Source organism: Rhincodon typus, chromosome 14, assembly GCF_021869965.1.
Source record: "Rhincodon typus isolate 14 chromosome 14, sRhiTyp1.1, whole genome shotgun sequence".
Classification (NCBI taxonomy): Eukaryota; Metazoa; Chordata; class Chondrichthyes; order Orectolobiformes; family Rhincodontidae; genus Rhincodon; species Rhincodon typus.
Window position 1 is genome coordinate 23,476,344 of NC_063345.1, and position 23,015 is coordinate 23,499,358.

A 23,015-nucleotide genomic window follows, 5' to 3' on the forward strand; every position below is an offset into this window, starting at 1 on the left:
GATTTACATGTATTTGGAAAGGCAAGGACTGATTAGGGATCGTCAACATGGCTTTGTGCATGGGAAATTGTGTCTAACAAACTTGAGTTTGTTGAAATAACAAAGAGGAATGATGACGGCAGAGCATTGGACATTATCTATATGGACTTCGGTAAGGCATTTAACAAGGTTCCTCATGGTAGATTGGTTAGCAAGGTTAGATCACATGGAATAGAGGGAGAACTAGCCTTTTGGATACAGAACTGGCTCGAAGGTAGAAGACAGAAGGTGGTGGTGGTGGTGGAGGGTTGCTTTTCAGACTGGAGGCCTGTGACCAGCAGCGTGCCACAGGATCGCTGCTGGGTCCACTGCTTTTCATCATTTATATATATGTTTTGGATGTGAACGTAGGAGGTATGGTTAGTAAGTTTGCAGATGACACCAAAGTTGGAGGTCTAGTGGGCAGTGAAGGTTACCTCAAAGTACAATGGGTTCTTGATCAGATGGGCCAATAGGCCAAGGAGTGGCAGATGGAGTTTAATTTAGATAAATGTGAGCTGCTGCATTTTGGAAAAGCAAAGCAGGGCAGGACTTATATACTTAATGGTAAGGTCCTGGCAAGTGTTGCTGAATAAAGAGACCTTGGAGTGCAGGTTAATAGTTCCTTGAAAATGGAGACGCAGTTAGTTAGGATAGTGAAGAAGGCATTCGGTATGCTTGCCTTTATTGGTCAGCGCATTGAGTATAGGAGTTGAGAGGTCATGTTGTGGTTGTCCAGCACATTTGTTAGGCTACTTTTGGAATATTGCATGCAATTCTGGTTTCCCTCCTATAGGAAGGATGTTGTGAAACTTGAAAGGGTTCACAAAAGATTTACAAGGATGGTGCCAGAGTTGGAGGGTTTGAGCTATAAGGAGAGGGTGAATGGGTTGGGGTTATTTTCCCTGGAGCATCGGAGGCTGAGGGGTGACCTTATAGAGGTTTATAAAATCATGAGGGGCATGGATAGGGTAAATAGACAAGATCTTTTCCCCAGGGTGGCGGGAGTCCAAAATTAGAGGGCATAGGTTTAAGGTTAGAGGGAAAGATTCAAAAGGGACCTAAGGGGCAACTTTTTCACACAGAGGGTGGTGCGTGTATGGAATGAGCTGCCTGAGGAAGTGGTGAAGGCTAGTAAAATTACAACATTTAAAAGGCATCTGGAAGGGTATAGGAATAGGAAGAGTTGAGAGATATGGGCCAAATGGGACTAGATTTATTTAGGATATTTGGTCATCATGGACGAGTTGGACAAAACGGTCTCTTTCTAGGCTGTACATCTCCATGACTGTATGTTGAAAATACACCTTTATTCACTTTCAAATATCCCAATTTTTAAAAATTTATTCAGTGTGTGTGGACTTCACTGGTTGTAGTCTCTATTCCAGAGTCAGTGGTCCAGATTCAGACTTCTTCAAGAACACTCCACCTGTGGCTTAGAATGTCTTTCCAGCTCACAAACCTGAATGAGAAATTTTCAGAGAATTTCCCTCACCATTCAAAAGGATCATGACTGATTCGACATTCTTCATGCCCATTTATAACCCTCGATTCCCCGACTGATCAAGAATCTATCTCAGCATTAAATATACACAAGGACTCTGCCCCCACAGCTCTCCGTGGTAAGGAGTTCTAAAGACTCTCAACCCTCTGAGAAGAAACTCATCTCACTCTTAAATTGGTGCCCCTTAGTTCTAAGATTATGCCCTCTGCCCATAAGGGGAAACATCCTCAGCAGCATGTACCTGGTGAAGCCCCTTAAGAATCCTATATTTTCAATGAGATCACCTCCCATTCTTCTGAACTCCAGTGAGCAGGTGCCCAACCTGATTAGATTTTGCTCATAAAACAATTCCTCCATGTCAGCAACCACCCTAAGGAACCTTCTCTGAACTGCTTTTTTTCCCTTAAATAAGGAGTCTAAAGCTACTCAAATGACCCTACTCTTCTATTCCAACACCCTCGAAAAAAGAGCTAACATTATCTGCTACACCTTTGAGCTAGCTTTCTGTGTTTCATTGTGACTTTCTGTACTTTTTCTCCATTTAAGTAATATGCTGTCCTTTTGTTCTGCCTTTCAAAGTAAACAACTTCACATTTTCCCACATTATCCTCCATTTGAAAAATACACTATATCTATTACAATGGTGTTGTGAAAGTGATGTGGATATAACAAAAATTTCACAAATTTCTTTGTGGATATAACAAGCACAGTTGTTAACAGGGGAACTGGTAGATGTTATGTATTTGGATTTTTAAGAAGGCACCCAATAAGACGTCATATAAAAGGTTATTGTACAAGGTAGGACTTCATGGTATTGAGGGTAATATACTAGCATGCACTGAGGATTAGTTAACACACAGAAGGCAAAGTTGGGATCAATGAATTTTAACCAGATTGGAAAGACATAACTAGTGGAATGCCACAAAAATCAGTCCCGGGACCTCATTCAATTACTACAACATTAATGACTTGGAGGAGGAGGCAGAAATTTGCAAGGGGATTTGGAATGAGTGGACAAAAACTTGACATATGGAGTTTAGTGTAGTAAGGTGAGAGATCATGCACTTTGGTAGGAAGAATCAAAAGGCAGATTATTTAAATGAAGACAGACATAGGAATCTGTGAATGAAACAAAAGATTAGCATGCACCAATAAAGTGGTAATGGAATTTTGCCCTTTATTGCGAGGAGGTTGGAGTTTAAAAATAGCGAAGTCATATTCCTATAGTACAGGGTGTTTGTGTGGCCACACCCAGAGTACTGTGGACAGTTTTGGTCCTCATATTTAAACAGGATACATTAGCATTGTAGGCAGTTCAAACAGATTCACTAGGCTGATTCCTGCGGTGAAGCAATTGACTAGTCCAGAATGGGTAAACAGATTAAGCCTTTATTTATTAGAGATTCAAAGGATGCCAGATGATACTATTGAAACATATAAGATTCTGAGATGTTGAGAGACTGTTTTCCACTCATGGGGGAAATCTCAAAATAAGGGACATAATTATTGAGTGAGGAAGATTAATTTAAAGTGGAGATGCAAGGGAATTTCTTCTTTCAGTGTAGTCAGTGTCTGGAGAGTGGCTAATGTTGTGTTTTTGTTTCAGAAGGGATGTAAGGAGAAGCCTGGGAATTATAAACTATAGACCTGTGAGTCTGACTTTAGTGGAGGGTAAGTTGTTGGAAGTGACCTTATAAAGGTTATAATGGATATAAATAAGGCAAATGGCAAGTGTCTTTTCGCTAGGGTGGGGGGATTTCAAGACTAGGGACATATTTTTAAAGGTGAGAGGAGAAAGATTTAAAAAAAAAGACATGAAGGGCAATTTCCCCCCCCCCCCCCCAGTGTGGTTCATCTGTGGAATGAACTTCTAGAGGGAGTTTAAAAAGACATTTAGATAAACATATGAATAAGAAATGTTCGGATGGATATGGGTCAAAGTCAGGCAGGTGGGACTAGTTTAGTTTGGGATTGTGGTCTGCATGGACTGGTTGAACCAAAGAGTCTGTCTCCGTGCTGCACGACTCTAGGTGTGGAGCTAGATGGATTTTTGAAACGAAAGAGTTGAAGGCTGTGAAGAGCTGGAACAAAAGAGTCATCGAGACCTGGGATAGAACAGCGGTGATCTAATAGAATGTCAGGGACAGATTAAGAGACAGAGTAGGCAAAAACTTGGCAGTCAAAATATAATTTGGCAATGTGAAATTATGCATTTTGGCAGAGAGAATAGAGGAGCTAAATATTATTTTGATGGAAAAAGACTGCAGAAAGCTACAGCACAGAGATTTTGCCATAAATCACAACAAGTTCATGTTTAGCAGATAAAAGGAAGCTAGCTTTTCATCCAAAGGGAATGGAATATTAAAATAGGGAAGCCTTGCTAAAACTTAAAGCACTAGTTAGACCATACCTAGACAATTTTGGTCCCCTTATCAAAGCAAAGATATACTGGGCATTGGGAGATATTCCAGAAAAGATTCTACCGGTTGAACTGTGGCATGTAGGATTTTGTTATGAGAAGTTGACTAGGTTGAGCCTGTACTCAGTTTGGAAGAACAAGAGACAACCTTATTGAAACACACAAGATTCTTGAGGGTATATGGAGTGTTTGTTTCCCCTCATGAGTGAGTCTGTGCGGGCATAATCTCAGGTTAAGGAATCAGAGATGAGAGGAATTTCATCTGCGAGTATCTGTGCAACTCTTTACCACAGAGGACTGTTGAAGCTTGTTCATTGAGTATATTCCAAGGCTGAGGTGAACAGATTTTTAAACCAGAAGGGAATCAAGCGTTATGGGGAGAAGACAGGAAAGTGACATTGAGCATTATGAGATCAGCCATGATCTTAAAGAATAGTGGAACAGACTGGCTGGGCTGAAGGGCCTATTTCTGCTCCCATGTACTTATAATTTTACAATAAGGGTAGCCAGCAGTTTGTGGTCCTCACATAATGCTATTTTGCCTTTGTTCCCATGATTTCATTTTTCATTATTAGCATGAACAGCTAGTCCTCTCAGGGCTACGTTTATGCTACTCTCTTTTCCAGGGATTGTGTGTAGTGCATTTTTGTCAGTGGGTCAGTTGGAAGGTTTTAACGCTTAGCAACTTAAATTTACTGCATGCGGTATAGAGTTATGCAACAAAAACTAGTTAGCTTCCAATCATCATGATGGAATTTAGGATAAGAGTAATTACATCAACAGAAAAAAAAACAAGCTTCTGGTAACCATAAAAATTAATCCTGAAGTGTAGATATCAGACACATCTTAATGGTCATCGACACCAAGCCTTTAGTATGTGAAAAATTGATAACATAAATATTTACAAAACCACGTGAAACAATTTCTTTGATCTTTTCAAGAACAAATCAAAAATAAACCCCAAATTTTGCATACAAAATTCTATTCGTAGAATATACATTAATATATACATCGGACAATTCATCCTATTTTCAATACATTTTCATGGTTTAGTTTGTTTAAGTACTGTGTTTGCTTTTGACATGGTTCAGCATAGGTTGCAGCCTGTACTGAAAGACTAACTATTTACTTTTTTGTTTTGCAATTTGAGTTTATACGATTTATATTTTTAACATTTCCTTCAAGAGGAAAAATAATTTAAGCATGTTTATACTTCCAGTTAGTAAGCTTATGTACATTGTGTTACAAGAAACATCTACTGACAAACTAACTAACTTTATGGTACACAATAATGTTCCAATCAATCTTGTTCTATTGACCAAATCAAAGATGTGAAAAAAGACCTTTAAAGCACAACTTTGAATTTAAAAAGCAAGTCATTTAAAGGAAATGTGAACCTTAACGTGCCCTGCCAATATGTTACAGCATCCAAAAAAATGACTGTCACTCTCTCCTGTGACATTTGCTTCATGTTTAAAATTACTTCAACTTTGATCTTGTTTCTCCTATACTTCTAATATGCAGCTCTATGAAAACTCAAATTTGAAATACTTCATATTTTATTCTAGATTTTATTCACTACCATTTATTTGCACAAAGGAATTTTACCAAAGACTTAGAAGCCTCAACAAAATAAAAAGACTGCCAAGTAAGTTCAAAATTGGTAAAAGGAACATTTAAAGTTGGGATATAGATGTAGGCAGTTTATATTTTCTATTCCCCACCATGTATACTTACTTTTCTAAACTGGAATGTTTAGTTTATTAGACCAGCTAAGAAAGAATCTCACCCAATAGCATCTGTAGGGTTAGCTTGATAATTGGCTGAGGACATGCATTTATAACCAGCAACACAAATATAAACTACAAGAACACTGGGATCTCAGATCAAATCAATATACGGGAGCACTTTTTTTTATAAAAGGATAACCTAATTTTAAAAAGACCACATAAAATAAGTTTTGATTGCTTGTACATCAAGATTAGTTGCAGAGTTTATTATAAATGTCATATTTTTGTTTGTTGTTCAACTCATTTCAGGCATGTTGTTCGTGTTCTTTGCTCTGTTGCAAAGGTTCAGTTAATTCTACACCAGTTAGCTCAGAAATAACAGCAACTCATTTCACAACAATGTAGAATGCAAAAAATAAATGTAACTATAGTCCCAGAGGACCATAGGACAGTTCACTCATTAAAGAGATGAGACTGGTGGTGAATTTAACCTGAGGGTCACCATGGCTCAGGCGAGGGATGAGGGTGAGAAGCTAGGACCTTCATGGTGACCTCAGCTAGTGCAGGAATTGAACTCACATCATTGGTGGCATCATTCTTGCATCACAAACTAGCTATCCAGCCAACTGAGCGAACCAACACCAACAAAGTAGAAACAGATCATTAACAAATGCACCATAATCCATATCTCAAATGCAACATTTTTAATTTTGGCATTGTTCAGTTGGTGGCCTACCACATCTATGAACAACACAATCCAGTAGTAATTTTCCAAAACATGTATATTTTCTACAATGCTGAGCAAATCCATAATGGAATAGTCTAGCTGCTTAAACTTGGACAAGAAAATGACAGGATGGTTATGGGACCACCAGATGAAACAAGATATTATGTTCTTGAATTTTTTTCCTCTTAGACACTAGACGTTTTAAAAAAACACAAAATATACTTTACATTTAAGGCACTGTTTTTTCCTCAAGACAGTTGTAGCTTTATTAGAGTACATAAATAAGTTCAACAGTAATAATATTAATTGAATTGCACATTAATTAAGATTTTTAAAACTCATTTTAGGATGAGAACTTTACATCTTAGATATTGAGCCTGTCCTGCTCTGAAACAGGACAACCCCTGTACAAATTTGCTTTTTTGGTTATTCATTTGCATCTCGGTTTAATGTGGTGCAATCTTCTCAGATCAATGGGAAAATGGTTGGGTCAGTTTGAATCAACTATATCAAATGAACACATGAAACAAAAAGATGTAAATCAGGAAACAAAAATCTGGAATCAGTCCTTTTACATTCACATTTGTGCAAACTTGACAGGGAGTGTGACAGAGTTCTTTGAACTTTCGAGATAAAAAATAGTGTCAAGTTGCAAATAAATTCAGTCAGAACCTGACCAATGGCCCAATCCTCAGCATTTGCTCCTAAAAAGAGGCAAATTATAAGTTCCCTTGTATGTCAATATATACACAAGTACTATTTTGAGTGAACTTCTTTCTTTAGCCTTTAGGAACAGGGTTACATAGGAATAAGTAAATGCAAAGGTAAAGAAGCCCAGAACAATATTTTAAGGTATATTTTCAAAGAAGAAAGGAACAAAGTTCAAATTAGTGCTGGGCAAATTTAGAACTACTATCAATAGTTTTAAGTGCATGGAAAGCTCTCAAGGTGAATACTGTTATCATTTGACGTGTTTGCAGTTATGCTGAGGGACAGTAGTTTTTTTCTTCCTTGACAGTTGAGCTAAGTTTGACAGACTGGCCTTTAACATCTGCTCTTACACTGTGGCAGGGCCCAAGGATACAAAGTGAAGTAATTGGAGGTTTTAAGCACTGATGTCACGTGTGCTGTAGCTGCAGGCGTATTCCTTAATAGGTAAATTCTTGCACACACAAGAGCAGATTGGAGGCAAGGATCTTTGCCAAGGTATTGTGTATTATAGTATAACAGAGGCAGATGTAATAATTTATCAAACTGCCTTTGATAGATTTATGTATTGATGGGAAATACCCATAAAGGGACTAGAAACCAAGCTGAGCCTTTAGACCCAGTTGCTTAAAAAACCAAGGAGAATTAAATATATGAACTTTGATGGAGTCAACAGTTGGACAACATTAGTATTAGTACAACAACTTCTCAATATAACATTTGCTGCATTGCAATCTTGGATACATCACTGACCATTTCCGCATTGAAACAAAATCTGTTAATAAAAGCCCTCTGATTTTGGCCAAAACATGTTCCCTTTGAGACATTATCAGGGAAAGAGATCATGTCAGTATTAACATCAAAATTTTCTCCTTTGCCATTTTCTAATTTGAATAATTGCAGACAGTAAAGGATCTGTTTTACAAATATAAAATCATTCATTTCATTTCCACCATTTCTAACATGTATTTAACCTGTTCATTTGTTGGAGATTTAAATTTCATTTTGCAAATTTCTCTTTCCTACCCAATTATTTCTCCCATTATGAATTGAGAGACTGAAAAACAAATTGAGCTCCCAAAGACACTGGGAATTTCTCAGCATCTTAAAGCACCATTTTATCACAAAAATGTCAATTATTATTGATTGAGACAATGAAATTAACATTGCATCTATACTTTAAATATTGATTCAAACCTTAAATTACTGGAACTGATTTGTAAGATTATTAATAAATTTGTGAATTTAATTTTTTTTTCCTTCCACTAGAAAAATAATTTACTTACGCTTTAATATTAGTTACATATTTCCATTTAATCTTGTAGAATTAGCAATTGTCACAATATTAAGATCTAAAAAATCTATTATTGTCTATAGCTTATTGAGAAGGCAAAAATACTGAACATCTCATGAATTTTGGGACAGGAATATATACTAATCTGCTGAAGGTCATCGTTAAGAGGAAGGCTACTATCAACATTTCTGCATTGGTAACTCAGTGGATAAATTTACTATCCAGTAATTTATTAAGATAGAGTAATCAATCAGATCTTGGATTTAGTCTTGATTTGTAATGAATTCAGTCATGTTCTTTAGAGTTGTATAGAAATGATCCAAGCACTTCTGACTGAAAGTCTATAAGAATTGTTTCTCCTGAACATGATCCAATCATCTTGGCTGTGAAAGGTCTACATAGTGTTATACTCTGGTAACAGTGGGGTCAACAGGTCCTGGTCCTCAGACAATGTTTAGATTTGTAACTTGGAATAATTATAATCGGGGAGGTACCAAAGACCTGCCAGTTCTATATCCCAGTACAAACTCAGCACTTTTGGAAAAGGAAATACAGGAAACAATCTGTTCACTCTTCAAATGAAAGGATAACTTAAAACTAGTTGAACAAAATGACTTGAATGATCAACAATGCAGCTGGCATGAAATTCATGCAGATCAAAATTTGATTTTTTCTAAAACTTCTGCTTTCAATGACATTTCACACATCATTTTATGTACAAAACTGGAGTGACTAATCATTTAACAGGGAGACACAGCTTACAATAACATTTAACTACAGGACTTTCAACATTACACTCTCATTGATTAGCTGATATAGTTCATTCCTTTAGGAAGAAATGTTTATGCTTTTAATTTTTCTACAAAACTGAAGATAAAGTACCTCATTGTGATATTTCAGACACCTCAATGTTGCATCAGTATTCCATGATACAACAGCAGCACTAAGTATATACAAAACTAATTCAAAGTACAATAAAAACAAATTATTTCGTTAAGTGACAAGTACCCTTCCAAACTTTGGATTTCTCACTAGAATTAAGCTGCCATTTCTACTTGGTTTCAAAAAAGTGATTCATGAAGAAGCTGAGAAGGGGGAGATCAACTAATCCAATTCCATGAAAATCAATTAAGGGAAAGATTGTAGAGCTAACTCTCTCTGTAACAAACCAGCCAACACAAATGGGCTGGTTCATTTAAAAATTAAAAAAAAAACACATTTCCAGGCATGAATAAGAAAACCTTTTTTTAAAAAAGGATGGGGGGGATAGAGAATGGGGTGCTGCTGTTGGTGTTGGGCAGAAGGACAAAGCTGTATTTAGTACCAATTGTTTCCAGCGTTCTTTTAAACATAAATGACAGTTGAACAGCTTAGAGTAAGATACAACAAAAAAAATGCTAATCAATATTTTTAAAATAGTTCAGTAAAGTTTCTATTCCATAACAGTTTGTGAAATAGATTCATCCAGCATTTTGTATCTCCTTCAATCTCAATATTGAGGCGCCATTTAAAGATCACAGCAAAAGTGTAAGCTTGCCAGAAAAACAAACCTCACTATCCAGTTGCGGTTCTCCATCACATCGTATGTTGCCATGTTTGGTTAATTACATCAAGTACCCGTTTATCAGAGTCAGCCATTACTACAGAATCCGGGATATTGAGGTCACTTTGGCTTGTCCTACATATTGCATTTGCCCTTTACTAAACAGGAGAAGGACTCGGAAATTTGGAATAGTTAGTAATCAGCTCGAAGGATGAATTTGGTCTTTACTGGATAGGAAGGGGTGCCACAGCCACCATTGCAAAATGATGAAAGTGGATAAACACACTTCACACAACTGAAGATGTTAGGAATTTAGTCCAATCACTCAAAACATCCTGCTCTCAAATGGTGCAAGGCTTCCCAGTTGCATTCTAGATGGAGATTGAGTTTTGTGAAAGCAAGAAAAACGGATATGCAGCAATGACCATCAGAATTCTTGTTGGCTAATCATGGAGGGTAAGGATTTGTGATTTATGCACGCAGAACAATCATGAAACTGTAATTTAAAACATATTTTTCCCTCCTGGATGCAAGGGGAGAGATTAGGAGCCTGAAAAGATTTTTAAAAATAGAGACTGAAAAGAAAAGATAAATTACAATTATACAACAGTGTAGTAAGTATATTATTTTATAATAAAACGTATATCTGCTGCATCCTCTGCACTTCCGTGGTAGTCCTATATTTGTGAGATGTAGAGGTTGAGAAGACACTAATTGGGAGAACAGATCTTGCCAATCTGTTGCAAACAGTAAGGCTATGCTCAAACTGCATCATCCTCATCTCTTCCCAAAAGGAGATTGTTTTTGTCTGGATCATGTAAAGGAATGTTGGTGACAGATCGCCTTTCAGACCTGAGAGAGTTAATGGAGGCTCGGCTGTAGTGAACTATTCGGTCCAATAGGCTTAGCTTTGGTGAATCCCGCCTCATTTCACCCATACCAATATGCACACTGATGTCAGACAGAGATTTCTGTTTCATGTGATTCCGAGCTCGGTTCTCCAACCTGGCAGGATCGGGTTTCTTGTAACTGAAGCAACAAAAAATAAAGGGGATACACTGCTATAAAAAAACAGGTCATAACACAAGTCAAATTGTCCAAGGAAAAAATATTAGTAATATTGCAAAAACATTCAACTTCTGAAGGTATTAAAATTTCTTCTGACATTTCCCCTATATAGCTCCCTACTGCACATTGATACAGTCCCATGAGCTGCCATTCAACTTATCACGATTTGCATGACATCTTGATGCTGCCCATATTTAACACTACTGACTCATGGTTAGGAGTTACTTAATTTTTGCCCTCTCCCAAAGTCAGAACCCCCTTAGGTCTATTATCCACTGGATTCAAGAAGGAATACTTACAGTTTTAATAATAGAGAAGAAAGCACCACAGAAACAGATGACGCTGCCATCGCAGCAGATCCCATCCATGGTTGTAATATCAGTCCCACAGGTAAGAAAACCCCTGAAAAGCAAAGAATTAATCATTCTGAGAGAAAGCACTATGTATTCAGTGATTTTCACATTTATCCTGAAATGTATTACTCATAATTTGAAATTAACAAGTTATCTTTCCATACAAATAAAATTGTTCAAAATCATAGGTATTTGTGTAGTACATCATATGTTGGAATAAAAGAGTAATTTTCTGATTTCAAATGCATTTGTAGTTGTCAGCTTACACTTTGTGATTCGCAAAGAACATACAGAAAATAATACATAAAATAAGAGTTATTCAGAAGCATTTTCGTACTGGTGTTCAAATTGTAAATAGTTTTTGTCAAATAGACCCAAGACGTGGCAAATGACATGGAACTTCTTTCTGGAGGACAGTGGAAGAAGGTGGTAGAATGGAAAAAAAATGAAATTTGGACACAGGCAGTTAATTTCTTAAAGAGCGAACTTAACGGAGTTGTAGCTAAGTTGATCAGTGATGAGTGAAGCTTATTTATTGCAAATGAATTTTATTACGGAAGGTAATGCAATTCAGAAGAACAAATCACAGGCATGTATACTCCATGATTAGATAATGCTGACCACCCCCCACCCCACCAAAGATGATATTGAGACAGTGGTGTTAACTGACTTGTATTTCTTTATGACTTGAGTAGTCAGTGAGGCAATAAACAGAACACATAGGATGCTGGATTATATTTATAAATTGTGAAGCTGTAAGGCCAGAAGCCATACTGAAGCTGTGGATGCCGTGATGAGGCTCACACTCAGGTACATTTCAAGTTATTGCAGTATGACGTTAGAGATAGGCTGGGGTGGGGAATTCAGGTGCCAAACTCCTTAATTGATCTCCAGTGTCATCAGGAAGAATTATAATGAATAATTGATATGAAGGAAATAAGCCTCAAACAGCACTTCTAGAAAAGCTATCAGTAATTTTTGTGCCTACAAAATATTAAATACAGAAATCTCTCAATGCAGCCAAAAAGCTATTTCAATCTCCCTTCACTCTTGGATCAAAGTTTATTTTAAATGACTAATGACTGCAACTCCTCCACTTCCCTGACAAAGTTTTTTTTAAAAAATACCATGATCTAAATCAGGAGATATCCATCCGTTTTTTATTTTGTACATTCACTACTCAAAGAACTTTAAAACAAAAACACTGAACACATATTTAACACACTTACCAGCTGCTATGGGAATACCGACAATATTATAAATTAAAGCAAACACAAAATTTATCCGAATTCGCTGGACGGTTTTTTTCGACAAATGAATACTTGCCACTACGTCAAGTAGATCGTTCTGTGGAGCAGAGATGAGTAAAGAAAAAAATTACTACAGCATACTTGCCACAGTGAGGAGGTGTGTGTGAATGTATAATCTATAATCTTATGCCCTGTATGGCTCGACAGTGTTGTTTTAGGGCTCATTTTGGAAGTGTGTCATATGACAAAGGCAGCAGGCTCAGTGATGATAGCACACTGTATTGCTAATGTTCACTAGTCTGAGAGAATACGACAAGCCAAAAGGCAAAACTAAAGGAGATATGAAAACATAAAAAAATTGGATATTTCTGTAATAGAGAATTGTAACCCATCTGCTATGATGCTCTCTTAGAATGTCTAGTTGCTGATGGCCACACTTTCTATTTTTTACTTCAACAGTTCAATTGTAATATGTATCAAATGTTCACGTTTTCACAATATTGTAAAGAAATGTTTATATAATTTATTATCATGTTTTAAAACAACCCAAATTCCAAAAGAGAGGCGTATGGATGTGGGTAGTGATACGAGACATTTTTAAAAAAATAATCAGGAACCCATTCTGGAATAAAGATCTGAGCGCACTAATTCCAGAGGCCTTTGACAGCAATCAACTGTTTGGGAGAACCTCTGAAATATTATGGAATGAGACGTTTAAACTCATGGGTTTATGACAGGAAACAAACACATTAAGGCATTAAATAAAAACCGAAAAAACTGCGGATGCTGTAAATCAGGAACAAAAACAGAAGTTGATGGAAAAGCTCAGGTCTAGCAGCATCTGTGAAGAAAAATCAGAGTTAATGTTTCAGGTCCAGTGACCCTTCCTCAGAACTTAAGGTATTAGTTTATTTCAGATTTCAAAACACTAGAGTTTTCATTGAGAAGAATTAAGAGTTGAATTCAGAAGCAAGTTTTAGAGGGTTCATTCAGTTCAATTCAGAGGAAGCCAGTTATTGCATCATCAATGTTTTCTGTATTTTGGAGAAATTTCCAAACCAGGAGTGTTTGGGATTGAAATCTTCAAGTTATTAGAACTGAAAAAGTTTAGACCATCAGAATTGTGAAAAGTTCATGCCATCAGCCTCATCATAAAATTACCTCTACAGTTCAAGAAAGAGAAACATGAAGGAGTCAGTTAAATTGAAACTTAAAGAGCATAACTTCTGTGGACTTCAGTGTAATGATAGAGTTCAGAACTTTGTTTTAATGTGTTAATACGAGCATTCTAATTGAGATAGCTTTGTTTGTTTTTTTGTAATAATTTGTGTGTTTTAAAAATCTGCAGCTTCTTGTGAATGTGTTTGTGCATGCGTTTTAATGTGCACTTGGGGCTATATTCGATATAAGCATTTATATTTCTATATTACTGATACTGTACATTACCCAACTATTTTACTCAACTATTGCACCTCTATGGAGTAAATCTGGTTAAAGCTTTTTCTTTAAAATCTGACATAGGTGAGATATTTAATTGGTCATTTTGGCAAGTGGAAAAAAATTTTTTTATTTTATTGTGTGACATTTGGACTACTGAGGCTAAAACAATAGTGTTTTCGTCCGGCCTCAGTTGTACACTGGAATTAATAGTTGTAAGTAAACAGTCCTAGTGAAATCAATCACAGTATAAATACACAGCAAAAGCTCAAGGAATCCAGTGGTCAGATAAAGAAAGCTAAGCAACAATCACGTGTTGATGAAATCTTCACTCTTACCCGAATCAGAACAACATCTGCTGCTTCAATGGCTACGTCAGTGCCTGTACCAATCGCAATTCCAATGTCAGCCATTGCCAGTGCTGGGGAATCGTTCACACCATCACCCACCATTGCCACAATCTTTCCTTGCTTCTGCAGTTGTTCCACTTTGGCTACTTTGTGCGAGGGAAGGACTTCAGCAAACACTTTGGTGATGCCAACCTGACAATTCAAGTTAAATCAAATTATGGCAATTATCTTTTACACAAGCTACAAAATATTGCATGCCACTCCATTCACGCATTTAATTATTCCTATTTTCCCCCGTCTCAAAAGACATAGCAATCACAATTCACAACTTAAAAACAACATAAATCTGACTTTAATTCACCTGAGCAGCAATAGCCCTAGCTGTTTTACTGTTGTCTCCAGTCATAAGCACCACGTCCAGCCCCATGCTGTTCAATGTGTAGACAGCCAAGTCTGCTTCTGGCTTCACAGTGTCTGCAATTGCTATCATTCCACAAAGTACACCTGTATTTTAAAAACGAATCAAACAATATAGTTAAATAAACATTTCCACAGGCATCAGAGAGAGGAAGGAGGCAGGGCTAATACAGAATAGATTTTAGTTTTAAAGCCTGATGTTACATTAATGAGATTTACTGGTCATCCATTTTCACAAAACTGTCAACTACCAGTGTATTCAATCCTTGAACAATCGTTCCACTCTGTTCCAAATACGAACATCACTTGCAAGGTAAACCTTGCCAAACTCACCCTCTCTGTTGGGTCACAATAGTCCAAATAATACAGAATTTCAGAGATATCAGGATTGATACTTTCCAATGGTTTAGTTGCCTTTGAATGAACTGTTTTCCTCATTCTTTGTTTCACTTCTGCATTCTATCATTTCCTACTGAACACAGAAACTTGCTCCCAGGAGTGTTCCGGCTCCCTTTGTGTCTGCTTCTCAGCAGCAATTCTTTTCCCTCTATTCTGACAGCGTTTTGTAGAGTTAAGTTCAGTAGCTAGCACCTTCATGGGTTTCTATGTAGGAACTGGAGTAAGTCATTCAGCCAATCAATCCTGTCCTGCCACTCAACCAATCATGCGTGATCACCTCAATGTCAACGTCCACATTATCTTCCCAATTCCCTTGATATCTCTAAATCTAGAAATCAATCACTTTGTTTTGAACGTACACAAAGACTGAATGTTTTCTATTTTTTTGGGTAGAAAATTTCAAAGATTCACCACCCAATGAATGAAGAAACTCCTCAGGACAAAATGGTCAACCTTTCATTCTGAGACTTGGTCTCCTGATTCTAGGTTCTCAGCCAGGGGAAAAGTCCTTGCTGCATCTGCCCTGCTGCACCTTAAGATATTTGTATGCTTCAGGTTGAGCTTTGTCTTTCTATCCCTTCTCAACTCTCTTCCCCATGGAAATGTGGAAAGTAGTTACAAAGAATTGTATCACCCTTGAAACATAATTTTGTCTCTCTCTCTCTCTCTCTCCCCACAGATGCTGCAAAACCAGAGTTTCTTCAAAACAAGGTGCAGAGCTGGATGAACACAGCAGGCCAAGCAGCATCATAGGAGCAAAAAGGCTGACGTTTTGGGCCTAGACCCTTCATCAGAAATGGGGGAGGGGAAGGGGGTTCTGAAATAAATAGGGAGAGAGGAGGAGGTGGATAGAAGATGGATAGAGGAGAAGATAGGTGGAGAGGAAACAGACAGGTCGAAGAGGCGGGTATGGAGCCAGTAAAGGTGAGTGTAGGTGGGGAGTTAGGGAGGGGATAGGTCAGTCCAGGGAGGACGGACGGACAGGTCAAGGGGGCGGGATGAGGTTAGGAGGTAGGAGATGGGGGTGCGGCTTGAGGTGGGAGGAGGGGATAGGTGGGAGGAAGAACAGGTTAGGGAGGCGGGGACGAGCTGGGCTGGTTTTGGGATGCGGTGGGGAGAGGGGAGATTTTGAAGCTTGTGAAATCCACATTGATACCATTGGGCTGCAGGGTTCCCAAGCGGAATATGAGGTGCTGTTCCTGCAACCTTCAGGTGGCATCGTTGTGGCACTGCAGGAGGCCCAGGATGGACATGTCATCTGAGGAATGGGAGGGGGGAGTTGAAATGGTTCGCGACTGAGAGGTGCAGTTGTTTATTGCGAACCGAGCGTAGGTGTTCTGCAAAGCGGTCCCTGAGCCTCCAGTTGGTTTCCCTGATGTAGAGGAGGCCACAACAGGTACAGTGGATGCAGTATACCACATTGGCAGATGTGCAGGTGAACATCTGCTTGATGTGGAAAGTCTTCTTGGGGCCTGGGATGGGGATGAGGGAGGAGGTGGGGGCAGGTGTAGCACTTCCTGCGGTTGCAGGGAAAAGTGCCGGGCGTGGTGGGGCTGGAGGGGAGTGTGGAGCGGACAAGGGAGTCACGGAGAGAGTGGTCCCTCCGGAAAGCAGATAAGGGTGTGGAGGGAAAGATGTGGGTGGTGGGGTCGGATTGCAGATGACGGAAGTGTCGGAGGATGATGCGTTGGATCCGGAGGTTGGTGGGGTGGTACGTGAGGACGAGGGGGATTCTTTTTTGGTTGTTATTGCGGGGATGGGGTGTGTGGGATGAGTTGCGGGAAATGTGGGAGACACGGTTGAGGGCGTTCTCGACCACTGAGGGGGGGGGAGTTGCGGTCCTTGAAAAACAAGGACGAGGACATCTGAGATGTACGGGAGTGGAATGCCTCATCCTGGGAGCAGAGGCGAAGGAATTGGGAATAGGTGATGGCATTTTTGCAGGAAGGTGGGTGGGAGGAGGTGTATTCTAGGTAGCTGTGGGAGTCAGTGGGCTTGAAATGGACCTACACTGGCCCTAAACCTCACCTCTTCCTCCGTTACATTGATGACTGTATCGACGCCGCCTCATGCTCCCACGAGGAGCTCGAACAGTTCATCAACTTCACCCACTTCACCAACACCTTCCACCCCAACCTTAAGTTCACCTGGACCATCTCCAATACCTCTTTCTCCTTCCTGGACCTCTCTGTCTCCATCTTGGGCAACCACATAGAAACCGATATCCATTTCAAGCCCACCGACTCCCACAGCTACCTAGAATACACCTCCTCCCTTGTTGTCTCGGATTCTCCAGCATCTGCAGTTCCTACTATCTCTCTTTCTTCAAAACATTCTGTTTTTATTTCACACCCTCTGGCATCCACAGTACTTTGCTTTTATTTGAAACCTAAAGTCACACGTGCACTTCTCCAACTGAGACATTTACCAGAAATTCACCATGCCGTCTTTGCCCTGAAAGGGGCAGTTTAAAACAAAGTTGTTTGGTAATGTTCATCATTCATGACACTGAATTATAAATTTGTGAAGAACCTATAGTGTTTTCTGATGGTAAGGACACCATCGAAATGTATGAGTACACATATCAGGAAGACTAACGAATGGTGTCTGTTTTTCTCTTGGGGAAAAAAAGGCAAGTGAAGGGTGACAAATTAGAGGTGTTTAAAATTGTGAAATTGTTTTGATAGAATGGATGCCAAGAGTATATATCCTTTTGTGGGAGAGACACAACTAGAGACCACACATACAAGATAGCCACCAAGAAATCCAACAGGGAACAGGAGAAACTTTTCACTCAAACAATGTGAAATATTTTACCACAGGTAGTGGTGGAAACAAATAGCAAATAGATGCATTTAAAGCAAAGCCAGACAAGCATTTGAAAAAGATGGGAATAGATGGTTACAATGGTCAATTTAGATGAGAAATGCTGACAGGAAATTCAGGTGTAGTATTCACAATGGTATGGGCCAAATGGCCTGTTTTGTACCATATTTCCTATGTAACCCTGGTTGCAATCCTATGATTTCAAATGCACAGCTGATAGTAATGCCATCTTCTGGGCAGCTAGTTGACAGTTTACTACAATACTTGCGGGGGCAGTTCAAGAGGCACTAGCAAGCCTTCATTATCTTGTCCAAGAGGTGCTTATACCCATGTGAATCCAATAAAAGAAGCAAGCTACAACATACACAACGACCAAAGTCGGCTACATCTGATTAAAACAGGAAGCTGGTCAAGTTCTTACCATCTACAGAGACTAGTATCGCTGTACGTCCCTGGCTTTCGTGCTCTATCATGCAACCGTCCACGTCATTACTGACATGTATACCATTCCTCTTCATCCATTCACGATTTCCAATCAGCACGAAAAAGATCTGGGGTTTCCCTGAACAGGCAGCAAAGCACAATGAAACAATAAACTGATATGCAAAAATATAATCAAGTGAGAACTCATTTATTCAGTAATTACCACACCGGAACATTTCCAGAAAGTCTAAAATAATTATTCCAAAAGGACTCAATAATAGAAACTGGAGTTAAAATTGAGGCAACAAATCAAAACAAATTGGTAATTTCTTTTCACAAGAACAGAAATAGGACAAGTAGTACAGTACAAAGGTCAGTAAATCAAAAAGTTCAAAGTTTGAGATACAGATTAAACCACATTCATTATACCTAAGTAGGCAGTAACAAATATTAAAGCACCAGGACTGGACACCAATGTAACACGAGATGACATTATGTATCACAAAACATCAAAGCTTTGCATGTTGCCCCACAATTTCAATTGTGTCAACCAAACTCAGGTGACTCACTTAAGCAGTTTCCAGTTAACTCTTAGAAGGTTTCTGGAGAAAGATACTACTTATTTACTGCCTTTATCGTTTCCTAGTATTTACATAATAATGTGTAAATAAACAAGTAGTAATCTGTTTGGAAAAGGAAGGAGTCAACTTCAACCACCTGTAATGATTTGTTGCGCTATAACAGACAAGAAAACTCACTCACTTTCTGATTGGGCCTCTTCGATTACAGAGTGTGATGAGCCATCGCCACTGCTTTTCTCATTGATCTGTATCAGCATCATGTTCTGCTCAACCTCAAGATTCTTTTTATTTAGTAATGACTCAATGTTGGAGACTTTGCACGTGATGCCACAGCCAGCAACTGCTTGGAAGTCTGAACATGAGCCAAGCTCATCTGAGCCTAGTTCCTGAAGTGAGAAAAGAACAAGTTATTTTTGCTTTACGTAGCTGTCTCCATAACTTTGCTTTTTTGGTATCCTCTTGTATTTTCTTCTCTTCCTCCTGGAACAAGTGTGTAAAACATGAAGAAACCAACATAGCAAGCAAACAGTGAAAGGTTTGGAAGATGCTGTACTTAGCACAGCTATAAAAGCTGTCCCTATGACTCACCCAGGTAACCAGGATACCCTTCAACTGTTGCCCGAATCTTTCAGCTTCTTTCAAAATGGATTCAGCACAATATTTGTCTACATTTAGGAAATATCACTTTGGCACGTTATCAGCAGTTCACATCATCAATGAGTTTTAGTAATTCCAACAAAACACTGAAAACATGGGATAATAATACAAAATGGCAAGATCTACTAAGATACATTGTGGCCTGGTCTGATAATGGATAATAATTACAAGAAGTTTTTGTTTAACTATGACAATGTGTTTGTCAGTGTCCGGGCTGGCATACTTGTGATTGTTTGATATGGCTAGAATTCAGAGTCTCATTATTGTTATAATGAGCAAGTCCACATCTTTACACAGTTACAATTCCAGCTAATGATAATACATGACAAGTCAGATTCCACAATAAAACCTGGCTTGACAGAACACGTTTCAATTTTGCAGTTGTTTGCCGTAGTGGTTATTCAGTAAAGCATATTCACACCAGGCTGCAACAGTTCTTTAACAATAGACATAAGTTTATTACGCAAATCAAAGAAAACAAGCAGCAGTTTTATAATGCAGATAGAAAGACCTGAACACAAACAGAGAAACAAAATTCAAACGTTTTTCCCGACGCTTTCTTTTATGCAGATACGCAATTCCAGGGAAGCATTGCTCCAATCTCAGATTTTTAAATCTTTACTTAATTGACATTTTCCAGATTCGTTCCCTTGGAATGGTGAGACCATTTTTTTCGATGATTCTTTTCTAAGCCCGATGGTATGAACCTTTCATGTAACTTCTTGCAAACTATTTGATTAGTAAATGAGTCATTTAAATTTGAATGCCACAAGATGGAGGCTTAATATTTAACTACGTCTAAGGTGGGTGTTGGGGGGTTGGTTTTCTTTCAGGTCACGAAGATCTGGGCAACTTGAATCAGGGCTGTTCTCAAAAATCTGTTCAAAAATTTTATGAGAAAATTAATTTCCAGGTGTCTCCGATTGCACATTAGGAATGGGCTCATCTGACAGCTCCTCCGCCCATGCTCAAGTATCATTGAGGGAGGTAGTACTGGTCATACTGCAGTGACAGTACGTGCTGGGGTCATTTCAATATGCAGTATTATCCTACACTATGTATGTTACTACACTGTATATACACTGTATATGTATGTTACTAAGTTGCTACACTGGCCCTATCCACCACCTCTTCCTCCGTTACATCGATGACTGTATCAGCGCTGCCTCGTGCTCCCACGAGGAGCTCGAACAGTTCATCCACTTCGCTAACACCTTCCACCCCAACCTTAAGTTCACCTGGACCATCTGACACCTCTCTCTCCTTCCTGGACCTCTCTGTTTCCATCTCTGGCAACCACCTGGAAACCGATATCCATTTCAAGCCTACCGACTCCCACAGTTACCTAGAATACACCTCCTCCCACCCACCTTCCTGCAAAAATACCATCCTATTCTCAATTCCTTCGCCTCCGCCGCATCTGCTCCCGGGATGAGGCATTCTATTCCCGGACATCCCAGATGTCCTCGTTTTTCAAGGAATGGAACTTCCCCCCGACAATGATCGAAAACGCCCTCGACCGCGTCTCCTGCATTTCCCGCAACTCATCCCTCACACCCCCTCCCCACAATAACCAAAACAGGATCCCCCTCATCCTCACGTACCACCCCACCAACCTCCGGATCCAACGCATCATCCTCCGGCACTTCCGCCATCTGCAATCTGACCCCACTACCAAAGACATCTTTCCCTCAACACCCTTATCTGCTTTCCGGAGGGACCACTCTCTCCGTGACTCCCTCCACAGTCCCCACCAGTCCCACCACGCCCGGCACCTTTCCCTGCAACCACAGGAAGTGCTACACCTGCCCCTACACCTCCCCCATCACCCCCATCCCAGGCCCCAAGAAGACCTTCCACATCAAACAGATGCTCACCTGCACATCTGCCAATGTGGTATACTGTATCCGCTGTTCTCGTTGTGGCCTCCTCTACATCGGGGAAACCAAGCGGAGGCTTGGGGACCGCTTTGTAGAACACCTACGCTTGGTTCGCAACAAACAACTGCACGTCCCAGTCGCGAACCATTTCAACTGCCCCTCCCACTCCTTGGACGACATGTCCGTCCTGGGCCTCCTGCACTGCCACGACGATGCCACCCGAAGGTTGCAGGAACAGCAACTCATATTTAGCTTGGGTACCCTGCAGCCCAATGGTATCAATGTGGACTTCACAAGCTTCAAAATCTCTCCTCGCCCTACCGCATCCCAAAACCAGCCCAGCTCGTCCCCGCCTCCCTAACCTGTCCTTCCTCCCACCTATCCCCTCCTCCCACCTCAAGCCCCACCCCCATCTCCTACCTACCAACCTTATCCCACCCCCCTTGACCTGTCCATCCTCCCTGGACTGACTTATCCCCTCCCTAACTCCCCACCTGTACTCACCTTTACTGGCTCCACCCCCACCTCTTTGACCTGTCTGTCTCCTCTCCACCTATCTTCCCCTCTATCCATCTTCTATCCGCCTCCCCCTCTCTCCCTATTTATTTCAGAATCCCTTCCTCCCCCCCCACCATTTCTGAAGAAGTGTCTAGACCCGAAACGTCAACTTTCCTGCTCCTGTGATGCTGCTTGGCCTGCTGTGTTCATCCAGCTCTACACCTTGTTATCTCAGGTTTAATCCCTATTCTGCTCCCTTCCTGATCTGAACTATGCCACGTGTAGAACACTCTCATGGTGGACGATTTTTCCAGTTTTTAGGCCATGCCTTCAGAGGCTGGTTTGAGGTCACATGGAAATTGTTCTGGGATGTATGCGAACTATATTTTTCCATGACTTCAGTGTTCTTTTAAAAAAAGAAGGAAAAAAAAAACACTTTGAACAAAAGGTACTAACCCCAAGTTTTCTTTCACCCCCTCTGTATTCCTGACTTATATAATGGAAGCACCCTCCCATCTCAAACTACAGAAATGCTGCTGTTTTCCTAATTGATTTCTGATCTTAAAATACTCTGATCATAAATTTACTCTTGACAAATTGACAGTAATAAGAAAAGGTCATACCTGTTTACAATACTTGGTTACTGCTACACCCAATGGATGTTCACTGTTTGTTTCTGCAGTGCCAACAATGGCCAACAGCTTCATCTGTGATATGTAATTACCCTCTGACAGGACCTTCAGGTTCATCACTCTGGGCGTTCCATGAGTGACTGTTCCAGTTTTATCAAAAACAATGGTATTAATCTGAATAAGATAGGAACCTTATTATTCAACTCAAACAACAGCGTCAGTCAATACAGTCCAATTCACTTCCTAACCAAACTCAACTTGAATCCAAGAAAACAATTTTGATTTTGCTATCAAGAGGCCA

General features: G+C 39.6%; 1 protein-coding gene across 4 annotated transcripts in view; it reads right to left on the reverse strand.

Annotated features, from left to right (window-relative positions):
- Positions 1-4,906: 4,906 nt before the first annotated feature.
- Positions 4,907-23,015, reverse strand: part of atp7a (ATPase copper transporting alpha) — an 88,523-nt gene continuing 70,414 nt past the window's right edge. For all 4 annotated transcript variants that reach the window (XM_048605055.1, XM_020512035.2, XM_048605053.1 and 1 more), the window contains 8 exons: positions 22,706-22,888; positions 19,229-19,433; positions 18,465-18,605; positions 14,763-14,905; positions 14,390-14,593; positions 12,594-12,711; positions 11,311-11,413; positions 4,907-10,972 (listed from right to left, as the gene is read on the reverse strand). In XM_048605055.1, the coding sequence (XP_048461012.1) occupies positions 10,705-10,972; positions 11,311-11,413; positions 12,594-12,711; positions 14,390-14,593; positions 14,763-14,905; positions 18,465-18,605; positions 19,229-19,433; positions 22,706-22,888 (1,365 nt within the window). In that variant the 3' untranslated portion in view covers positions 4,907-10,704. The remainder of the gene's footprint in view (positions 10,973-11,310; positions 11,414-12,593; positions 12,712-14,389; positions 14,594-14,762; positions 14,906-18,464; positions 18,606-19,228; positions 19,434-22,705; positions 22,889-23,015) is intronic.